At 37.1% G+C, this 10,664-nt stretch overlaps 1 protein-coding gene across 1 annotated transcript; it reads right to left on the bottom strand.

Moving 5' to 3' along the window:
* Positions 1-475: 475 nt before the first annotated feature.
* LOC130426969 (transmembrane protease serine 9-like) lies at positions 476-7,580 on the bottom strand. Its single transcript, XM_056753997.1, has 14 exons — positions 7,465-7,580; positions 7,319-7,339; positions 7,065-7,224; positions 6,714-6,982; positions 6,472-6,620; positions 5,523-5,811; positions 5,192-5,354; positions 4,817-5,085; positions 4,575-4,723; positions 2,646-2,934; positions 2,174-2,345; positions 1,830-2,086; positions 1,519-1,613; positions 476-1,332 (listed from the first exon to the last, which is right to left on the bottom strand). Exons 1-14 carry the CDS (start codon positions 7,520-7,522, stop codon positions 1,030-1,032), a joined length of 2,643 nt encoding a protein of 880 aa, XP_056609975.1. The 5' UTR covers positions 7,523-7,580; the 3' UTR covers positions 476-1,029.
* Positions 7,581-10,664: the final 3,084 nt, after the last annotated feature.

Here is a 10,664-nt window from a genome sequence, read left to right as displayed (position 1 = left end):
AGTGGCTCTGTCAAAATGGGTAAGATCAAACTGTAATAATTTCCAGGTATTTTGCCTCATCCAAATCTCTGGCTGATCATACAGTTGGGAGTTTATTCAAAATGTTTATGTGTTGGAGGGACGAGAGTCATTCTTGTAAGTAGATGATATGGGGTTCTTTGAACAAAGCAGTAATTTGTCAAATAATCTGAGATAAATTTTAAACATTTTATAAAATTTGAGGAGTTTATGACTTCTGTTGACATGCGTGTAATATCCTAAAAATTATACAATATTGATCATTTGTTTATCATGTGATTTATTTAACCTTAAAATATTATTTTAAATGAAAACCCAAGTTGGGTTGATTTGAAACCAGGTTTTTAGAGGGAAAAACACTGGTATAACCACATTTATACAACATACTTTAGTGTTCTAAACTCGAAAACAGATAAACACCAATGACTTATACAATTGCTATTTATTGTCATTTCAATTAAAAGAAGATTACAATTTACAAGTTGCAGTACTGTTCACATTTAAAAAAGTGTGGAAAAAATAAGGTTTAGGGTTATTTTTTTTAATAAAAAATCACACATGTATAAAAAAACACTTTTAAGACGTGTACAGTAATAAAATACTCTCTTTGGTATCATAAAATATGGTGACAAAATGATTTGTAAGTTTTACTTATAATTTCGATCAAAACTTCCAAAACTTGTCCCAGGTGTGGTAGTCTACTGCTTGAGGTAATCACAAACAATACAGCAGTCGTTTATAACTATTAAAACTGAACACTCAAACCTTTACATTTCCATAAAGTGCGAGGTTGCTTTAGCAATGACTGCCAGTGTAACCTATAGCCAGTGCAAATTGAAAAACATTTCTAGTCACCTCTCTCATACGGCAAGTGAAAAATAGAAATGAGCTCTCAACCCGAGAATGAATAAATCATTAACAGAAGATAATCAGTCAGGTTTATTTGTAAATTCTTAATCTTAGTTGACGTTCACATTTCAGGCAAATACTTCTACCCAGACCTTACTGACATCAGCTTTGATAAAAGATCTGGAGAGCCGTCAGTGAAAACAAGAGAACAGTTGTAAAACACTGTAAGCCATTGGTGGAAGAGGGGGTGGATAGAGAGTCACTTGCAGTGTTTTTTTCTTTCGGGGGGAAAGAACCCACCACAGATCTCAGGAAGGTTTCATAGGTTGAGACTTTAGTAAAGACCTGCATATCTATAGACTGGCGTGTTGCAGTGCTTTTACTGGTGCTGGTTGGTATCGATAGAACTGCAGCCTGGATCCATGACAGACCCAGTTTACACATCAGAGGACCCCCCTGATCACCCTTCAGGAGAGCGAGAGACAGAGAGATTAGTCTCGCAGACACTATCAAAAATGTATTTTATTTTACTGATATATACAGTATATTGTTCCAGTACAGCCTCAGTCCTGGTATCTGGCCATTCTGGTTAATTATTTTACTATCAAAGAATATTTTGTAGTTGAATTAATTTAATTAAAGTGAACTTACCTCCTGTAAGGTGATGGAAGTTGTACAGATACTTTTACTTGAAGAGTTCCCACAATCCACAATAGAGGTTCGGAATTCCTGAAGTATTTGGTCAGCTATAAAAAAACATAAAAGGACAAGGATTAAAAAATATGTTAATCTTTTAAACAGATTTTTTGTGCTAGTTTTGATTCACGTATCTGGTTGTTTTCTTCCAAAATCTATAAGCAAGTGTGTGCTATAAGCAAGGGCTTGCAGGCACTCTGCTTCATGTCGTGTCTAATAATTATTATGCTCAAATAAACACACACTCTTAGACTTCAAACACTCACCTGATCCAGATCCTGAGCCCCAGCCTGCCACCCAACACGATGTATTTACGCTGAAGAGGCTTTCCCCCATGTCCACGCAGAGGGGCTGAATGAAATCGGAGAGTTTGGGGGCACTGGCCAGATACACAATAGCAACGTTGTCACCCGTCACATTGCTGATTGAGATGTTTGCAACTTGAACAGAGATTTCATTGGCGTTGGAACCTTTCTGATTCAGACGGCCCAGGACCACAGTCCAGTTGGAGGCATTGGTAGATCTACAAGAAGTACAAGAAGACACTTTTAATAAATCCAATCAATTTGATTTGATTCCAACTTTCTTGCAAATGTAAATATGGCATTACCTAGAGAAGCAGCTAGCAGAGGTCATGATAAACCGCTGAGAAACCATCGTTCCACCACAGACGTGACTGCCGTTGAAGTGCAGACTGGCCATCCAAGGCCACGCACCAGAAGTTGCAAGAGAGTTGCTTCCTTCAACACGAATGTTAAGTCGGGCTCTTCCGCACACCACAGCTACAGACAGAAACAGGATGCATCTAAGATATCTGATATCATTTCAGTGTTTTGGGTGTTGGAATGGCACAGATTGGGTCTTTTAGGCATTGTTTCGAAAATGAAGTGTCTTAGATTTTGTTTAGACCTTTGGTGAAACTCAGTGTTTTCGTGCATTACAACTGGCAGCCTATTGTACTAGCAACACCAAGTTCATGGGTTTGGGCAAAAATCAATGTTTTTAAAAAAGTTAAAAAAAATCTTGCCAGTGATATATCAATAATAACCACATCAATCCATTCCAATCTAAAGGAATCTTACGTGCAGCGGTTATAGCTGTAGTAGTTGTAGTCATGATAGTGGTAGTAGTTGTAACGGGAGGTACAAAAGGACAGCTCTCGCTCAGATCACAATCAGTACCGCTGGAGGTGAATTTAACAAAGCCAGGCTGGTTGGTGGTGATGTGTTCTTTGATCCAACTCTGGTACTGAGACACTCTTCCATACACACCGGGCAAATTAGAACTTGCACACCCTGTGCCAAAGCTCACAATCCCAGACTGGATCCAGACCGAGTCCTGTTTGCTGACCAGAGGTCCACCTGAGTCACCCTGTAGGACACAAAACAGGTTTAAGCAATAGTTCACCAAACAATGGAAATTTTGTCATGAATTACTCTCAAGTCGTTCCACAATCGTAAGACCTTCGTTCATTTCGGGAACAACACAACATACACTCAAAGCACAAAAAGAATTATCTTCTCTATAACAGTGAGGTTTACCCACTGCAGTCACATGGACTATTTCAAGAATGTCTTTATAACTTTCTGCACTTTCAATGGCAGTTGCGTTGCTGTCAATGGGTTCAGGAAGATGAACGAAGGTCTTATGTTGTGAATAATTGTGAAAATTACAATAGCAGTCAAAAGGGCCCGAGAACGGTTTGGTTTCCTACTGTAGTAGGGACACTTATGGCTCTGGTTGCACATTGGCTGGGGTGATGTAAATCTAAGGAACAATCAGGGGCCTTTCATATTGTATGAAGGCTCTAGTGGGGAATTGCCTGGGAAGTGTCATATCATTGGTACCATCTTCCGTTGAGGAAGCGCGTTTCCGACTGATCGCTTTGCTGCACTAATGCTTTGCTTTACATTGCTGTGTCCTGCTCTTCATCATCTCTTGATGGTTTTAATCCAAGTACAAACAACAATTGTATTGTTATTCGAAGTCATTCTTGCTTACAGTGTACATCATTCTTGCTTCCAGTGTACATCATTCTTACGTCCAGTGTACATCATTCTTATGTCCAGTGTACATCATTCTTACGTCCAGTGTACATCATTCTTATGTCCAGTGTACATCATTCTTATGTCCAGTGTACATCATTCTTACGTCCAGTGTACATCATTCTTATGTCCAGTGTACATCATTCTTACGTCCAGTGTACATCATTCTTACGTCCAGTGTACATCATTCTTATGTCCAGTGTACATCATTCTTACGTCCAGTGTACATCATTCTTATGTCCAGTGTACATCATTCTTACGTCCAGTGTACATCATTCTTATGTCCAGTGTACATCATTCTTACGTCCAGTGTACATCATTCTTACGTCCAGTGTACATCATTCTTACGTCCAGTGTACATCATTCTTATGTCCAGTGTACATCATTCTTGCTTCCAGTGTACAGTGTACATGGATTATAAGTCATTTGATAAAGCCTTGTACAAAATTGTCCTCCCTTTAGATTGTGGGATTTATTTATACTAAACTTTTCTATTTTTCTAATTTATTTTGGGTCCGTTTATGCTCACTCCACTTCTGACCATGAACCTGTGTGGTTAAATTGTGAGTTCCCATTGTTTGTCGGGTGGCGTAGTCGAGTAGTTTCGTTACAAATAATCCTTCTTGAGTATTCTTAGACCTCACCCGCCACACTACATTCTTCAAAATATCTTCTTTTGTGTGAAACAGAACAAAGAATTTGAGGAAATGTTTTGTACAATGGAATTCAAAGGCCAAGGCCTGTTTGAAGTACAAGCATTCTTCCAAGTTTCTTTCTCTGTGTTCAGCAGTATAATGAAATTAAAAAAGATTTGGAACAACTTGAGGGTGAATAAATGATAACAGAATTTAAATTTGTGGGTGAACTGTTCCATTAAGGTCATTAATATCAACACTATTCAAGCCATCTTACCCGATCTACACAACAGTGAGCTAAAACAATCAGAAGAAACGACTGAGAAAATACCTGACAGGAGTCTTTCCCTCCTTGTATTAGTCCAGCGCAGATCATGTTGTTTGTTATTTTAGAGTTTTGGCCATAAAGGCAGGTGCACTTCCTGTTTCCAATGATTGGCACTTCTACTTCCTGTAGAGGTCTTGGTGTAGCCAGAGCAACTGAGCAACACATAATTAGAAATAATCAACTGAGAATAATAAAATGTCTCAGGTACAGCAAAAGAACAGTATGTGGACATAATATATTCTTACCATCAGTGCGAGTATTTCCCCATCTAGTCACCCAACTTGATGTGCCGTTGAAGAATGTACTGTCAGCTGCTGCCAGGCAGACCGGTTTTATATAGTTAGTAAAAGTCACGGGCGAGGACAGATGCAGAAGAGAAATGTCGTTGTTATTTGTTGAGCTGCTGTAGTTTGGATGATTTATGATTTGAGAGACCGCTCTGTTCACCTCATTGGGATTTAGTCCTGACTGTGTCTCTCGGCCCAGGTACACGATCACATTATTGGTACTTTTTCTGTAATTTATTTGGAGATCAAAGGATAACAATCAACACATTGAGGAAAATGTATTATTTCATTTCATTATTATTATTCTTTTATGGTAAAGGCTTCAGTGATTACCTGTGAACGCAGTGAGCAGCTGTTAGGACCCACTCGTTGTTAATGAGTGACCCACCACAGAAGTGGCCCCCACTGTGAAGACTGACCTGCCATGGCCATTCACCGACAACAGCATCACCTCCCCCTACTATTCGACTGGGGACAAAAGGTCTGCCACATATGTCTAATGAGTAAACAAAAAACATAATTAATAACAACAATTTTGGAAAGGATTTACCAATTTTCCTGTAACAAATAAGATTAGTTTTCCTGGTTTTAAAAAGTAAAATTAATCTTGCCAGGGATATCAATTCTGGCCACATCAATCTATTACAATCTAAAGGATTCTTACTTGCAGCGGTTGTAGCTGTAGTAGCTGTAGTCATCACAGTGGTAGTAGTTGTAATGGGAGGAACAATAGAGCAGCTCTCGCTCAGATCACCATCAGTACCGCTGGAGGTGAATTTAACAAAGCCTGGCTGGTTGGTGGTGATGTGTTCTTTGATCCAACTCTGGTACTGAGAAACTCTTCCATACACACCGGGAAAATTAGGATCTGCACACCCTGTGCCAAAGCTCACAATCCCAGACTGGATCCAGACCGAGTCCTGTTTGCTCACCAGAGGTCCACCTGAGTCACCCTGTAGGACACAAAACAGGTTTAAGCAATAGTTCACCAAAGAATGGATGAATTACTCTCAAGTCATTCCACAATCGTAAGACCTTTGTTGATTTTGGGATCAACACAACATACACTCAAAGCACAAAAAGTATTCTCTTTGCTTCATAACAGTGAGGTTTACCCACTGCAGTCACATGGACTATTTCAAGAATGTCTTTATAACTTCCTTCACTTTCAATGGTTGTTGCGTTACTGTCAATGGGAGCTGGGGGATGGGGTCAGAAAGATAAACGAAGGTCTTATGTTGTGGATAATTGTGAAAATTACAATAGTGGTCAAAAGGGCCCGAGAACGTTTTCTACATTCTTCAAAATATCTTCTTTTGTGTTAAACTGAACAATGAAATTTATTAGGAAATGTTTCCTACAATGGTAGTCAATAGTGGGCAAGGCCTGTTTAAAGTACAAGCATTCTTCCAAAAATATTTCTCTGTGTTCATCAGAATAAAGAAATTTATACAGATTTGGAACAACTTGAGGGTGAATAAATGATGACAAAATTCAAATCTTTGGGTGAACTGTTCCTTTAAGGTCATTAATATCAACACTATTCAAGCCATCTTACCCGATCGCCACAAAAGTGAGCTAAAAACCATCAGAAGAAACGACTGAGAAAATACCTGACAGGAGTCTTTCCCTCCTTGTATTAGTCCAGCGCAGATCATGTTGTTTGTTATTTTAGATTTTTTGTCATAAAGGCAGGTGCACTTCCTGTTTCCAATGATAGGCACTTCCACTTCCTGTAGAGGTCTTGTTGTTGCCAGAGCAACTGAGCAACACATAATTAGAAATAATCAACTGAGAATAATAAAATGTCTCAGGTACAGCAAAAGAACAGTATGTGGACATAATATATTCTTACCATCAGTGCGAGTATTTCCCCATCCAGTCACCCAACTTGATGTGCCGCTGAAGAACGTGCTGTCATCTGCTGCCAGACAGACCGGTCTTATATAGTTAGTAAAATTCACGGGCGAGGACAGATGCAGAAGAGAGATGTCGTTGTCAAATGTTGAGCTGCTGTAGTTTGGATGATTTATGATTCGAGAGACCGCTCTGTTCACCTCATTGGGATTTGGTCCTGACTGTGTCTCTCGGCCCAGGTACACGATCACATTATTGGTACTTTTTCTGTAATTTATTTGGAGATCATTTATTAATTAATTTCATTTTATTATTATTATTATTTTATGGTGAGGGATTCAGTGATTACCCTTGAAAGCAGTGAGCTGCTGTTAGGACCCACTCGTTGTTAATGAGTGACCCACCACAGTGGCCATTACTGTGAAGACTGACCTGCCATGGCCATTCACCGGCAACAGCATCACCTCCCCCTACTATTCGACTGGGGACAAAAGGTCTGCCACATATGTCTAATGAGTAAACAAAAAACATTGTTTGAAGTACATAATCAATAGCAACAATTTTGGAGAGGATTTACCAATTTTGCTGTGACAAAAAATGTACCTCCAAGTTGTGCATCACACCCTATAATACAAAAACAGTTCAGTTACTAATATAAAACATTGCAATATGAAAACAATATAAAACAATATAGAGCAACTATTCGACTATACATAAATACAATAAATGATTAGACTGAACAGACTTACCTCTAACTAGGAGAGTGACAGCAAACACAGCACTCAATGCATGAAACATCTTCATCATCTCTGACAACAGTACCAGACTCCTTCACTTTAAATATCCCTGTTAACCTGTATTCCACACACCCCCATTCTTCCATACGCTCATGCTCTATTATCATATTTAAAGAAGACACGCCTTCTGTCTGTCTTTAATCCTATTTGAGGTTCATTTGCTGAGCAACCGGTTTAGAGACACAAAGTGTTCTGTCACCGGAATGCAGAAGCATTGACTCTCTGTCTTCTTAAGTATGCAAACTGTAACATTCAAAAGATGCAAATGTTTAAAAAAAATTTTTTTTATAATTGCTTTGGAAAACTTAGTGAAGTTTTTCTCGTGGTTCAACTCGTAGAGCATGGAACGGAAAGCAATGCCAATCGTCTTGCTATGAAAAGAATAAACTTTGGATTAAAACATCTGCCGAACATGCAAATGAAGGACATTTTCAAAGCTGAAATAGACAAACTTTCAAACAAATGACAAAAGGAAGAAGTTATCCTTCATTCTTCAAAGAAAAAAAATTCCCACAGAAACAAAAGAGAGAGTCATGGAAATTGGCTGGCATCAAAGACACAACTAATCATTCAATAGATAAACTTCCTGCATTACAACGAACTAAAGAAAGGGTAGCCTACAGAATTTTGTAATAGTTTAGTAGTTTGTGAAATTGTTTTTTATTTCTATTTCAAATATTATTCACAAATAAGAAGGACTGATGATGTGATGAAGCACAGTGTTTTTGCATGATATTATTTGCTACAGTGTTTGCAGCTATTCTGCATTGATACAATTTGCTATTGCTTTGGTTCATGCTTCGTTAAAGTAAATAAAGATAATTTTCATCTTCACAGTCCTCATTTGAAATATAGGTCCAAATGTGCATTGCAGCATATTTTTAGGTGTTGCATTTTATGGTCAATTTAATTAATAATTATTTAAATAATTACCTTGTAAGGCAAATTAGCTGCACTCCAAGAGGGTTCAATTCACAACTCACATCCACAATTTCATGAATTCACCTATAAACACTGCATTTACCATGATCATCAGCACAAACTGGTTCTGTCTGACTCCAAATTACATTTGATCAAACCTATTCGATTTGTCTTCTGTATTTGTATTAATAAGGTTTTGAGTGTCTATGCTCCTGATCCCTATAATAACGTATGCACACTTGAAGTTAGGGAACGCTAAAAGATCAAAATGTTGCCAAGTTTAAGTATAACCACGTAAACAGACACCAAACAAACAATCTAAAAATATACATGATATGATATGCAAAGCATAAAGAGGAAACACAAATACAGACACAACCTTGACACAACCAGACAAAAATCTCAAGTACAACCCTACAGTCTAAATCATAATGACTCTTATAATTGTCAGTGTCTTCATTTTCTACTCATGAGAATAACTTTGGGTTTTAAAGTAATCTATCATTTTTAAAAGCATTTTCACTTTTAGTTTTTTAGTGTGCACTTGTTTGTTTAATATATGCATTCTGTAAGCATTTGAAACAGTATCTCAATCACTAGTAAGTGCTGTCGTAATAACATATCTTCCTCAAAAAAACAAACATGAGGACTACGTATATATATTTAATTGTAACTAATGACAAGACACCTGGACTCTGTTCTCCATGAATGTCAAACAAATAAAATCCTGGCCGAATTCCAAGACAACAACAAAATAACAAAGTTACAAGGAACTGAACAACAATTGAAGCAACTGCAATCTAGAATATTTTTAGTTTTTAATTATGATTATTATTATAATTCATATAAGCATTGTGTAATCAGGAAAACGTAGACTGATGTTATAATGTGAGTAAATTAATTAGAGCCGTTATTTATATTAACCTTACGTTTTTTAGTTACTTTAATTGTATAGACAACATTCAGTGTTATGACAGGCACACTCTGAGTCATGAATGTCTGAATTGTTTCTTCAAGACAAAATAAATTTGTCATGTTCAAGCATAAACCTTTCTTCGTTTTTACAGAAATTCCAAAGGACTTTATTTCCCCCAAAAAATATTGGGTGCTCTTTACTTGTGACGTTACACATCTTCTTTTCTTTGATGAATCAAATGGTAATGTAAATTGGAATATTATACTTACAGTGCATCCGGAAAGTATGCAGATTGCTTCACTTTGTATTAATTTTGTAATATTACAGAATTATTCCTAAATGGGTTAAATTAATTATTTTCCTTAAAATTCTACAAACATTAGCCCATAATGACAACATAAAAGAAGTTTGTTTAAAATCTTTGCAAATTTAAAGAAAAAAAACGATATTTTTTAGGCCTAAATGGTACATATTAGCACCCTAAGGCGTAACAAAGGCCCACTGAGGGTACAGCTTAGCTATTTGTACCCAAGGTGTTCCCAAATTGACCCCAACCGTAGCCTTTGTTCTAACCGTGTATTCGATTATACATACTAAGGGTTAAAGGTATCCATCTATCAAAGTCTGCTTTTAGTTTAAGAGTGCCGTTATTTAAGTTATACACATTACTAATATTTTTTATATATTAACCCCTGAGTATTTAATAATAATTGATTTCCATTTAAAGTTATATTTTTTAGATATGTCCACTTGTGGTGAAGAATTATAAGGGTTTGGGTTTTTGTGTAAATTAAATTTATATAGTGAGTACCATCCATACTGTTCAAGACATGACATGAGTTTTGGTAAACTAGAGTCTGGTTTGGAGATAGTCATAAGAATGTCATCCGCATATAGATATATTTTGTGTTCTGATTTATTAATTGTGATTCCTGTTATATTTCTGTCTTCTCTAATGGCTTGAGCAAGTGGTTCCATGAATAAAGCAAAAAGTGTTGAACTTTAGGGACATCCTTGACGGCATCCTCGTTCCAATGTTAGAGATATAATAGCTTGTTTCCATGATATTGGTATCTCTCTTCCCTTGAGAACATGATTGAAACAATTTAAGAACATAGGTTTCAGTGCTTCCTTAATTGTTTCCTTAAAAGATTCGGCTGGATAAATCCAGAGAGTTCAGGGAATCAGATTTTAAAGATTCCCCTTTGGCCGGTTGTTTCCACAAATTCCTTCCTTCCATTTTCATATGGCATACATATTCCTGATGTGGTTCTTCAGGTGGGGGATATTGCACTCCTACTCTGTTAATGCATTG

Source organism: Triplophysa dalaica, chromosome 7 (genome assembly GCF_015846415.1).
Source record: "Triplophysa dalaica isolate WHDGS20190420 chromosome 7, ASM1584641v1, whole genome shotgun sequence".
In the NCBI taxonomy this organism is placed as follows: Eukaryota; Metazoa; Chordata; class Actinopteri; order Cypriniformes; family Nemacheilidae; genus Triplophysa; species Triplophysa dalaica.
The sequence above is the reverse complement of the archived record's forward strand: the minus strand, read 5'-3'. Positions and strand labels throughout refer to the sequence as shown.

Excerpts from the sequence above, each read along its gene's own strand:
- LOC130426969 (XM_056753997.1), bottom strand. The coding sequence starts at position 7,522 with ATGATGAAGATGTTTCATGCATTGAGTGCTGTGTTTGCTGTCACTCTC. Across the intron at positions 6,983-7,064 it reads GCAGCTCACTGCTTTCAAGG|AAAAAGTACCAATAATGTGA; the intron begins GTAATCACTGAA and ends AATAAATTACAG. Across the intron at positions 5,086-5,191 it reads GCTGCTCACTGCGTTCACAG|AAAAAGTACCAATAATGTGA; the intron begins GTAATCACTGAA and ends AATAAATTACAG.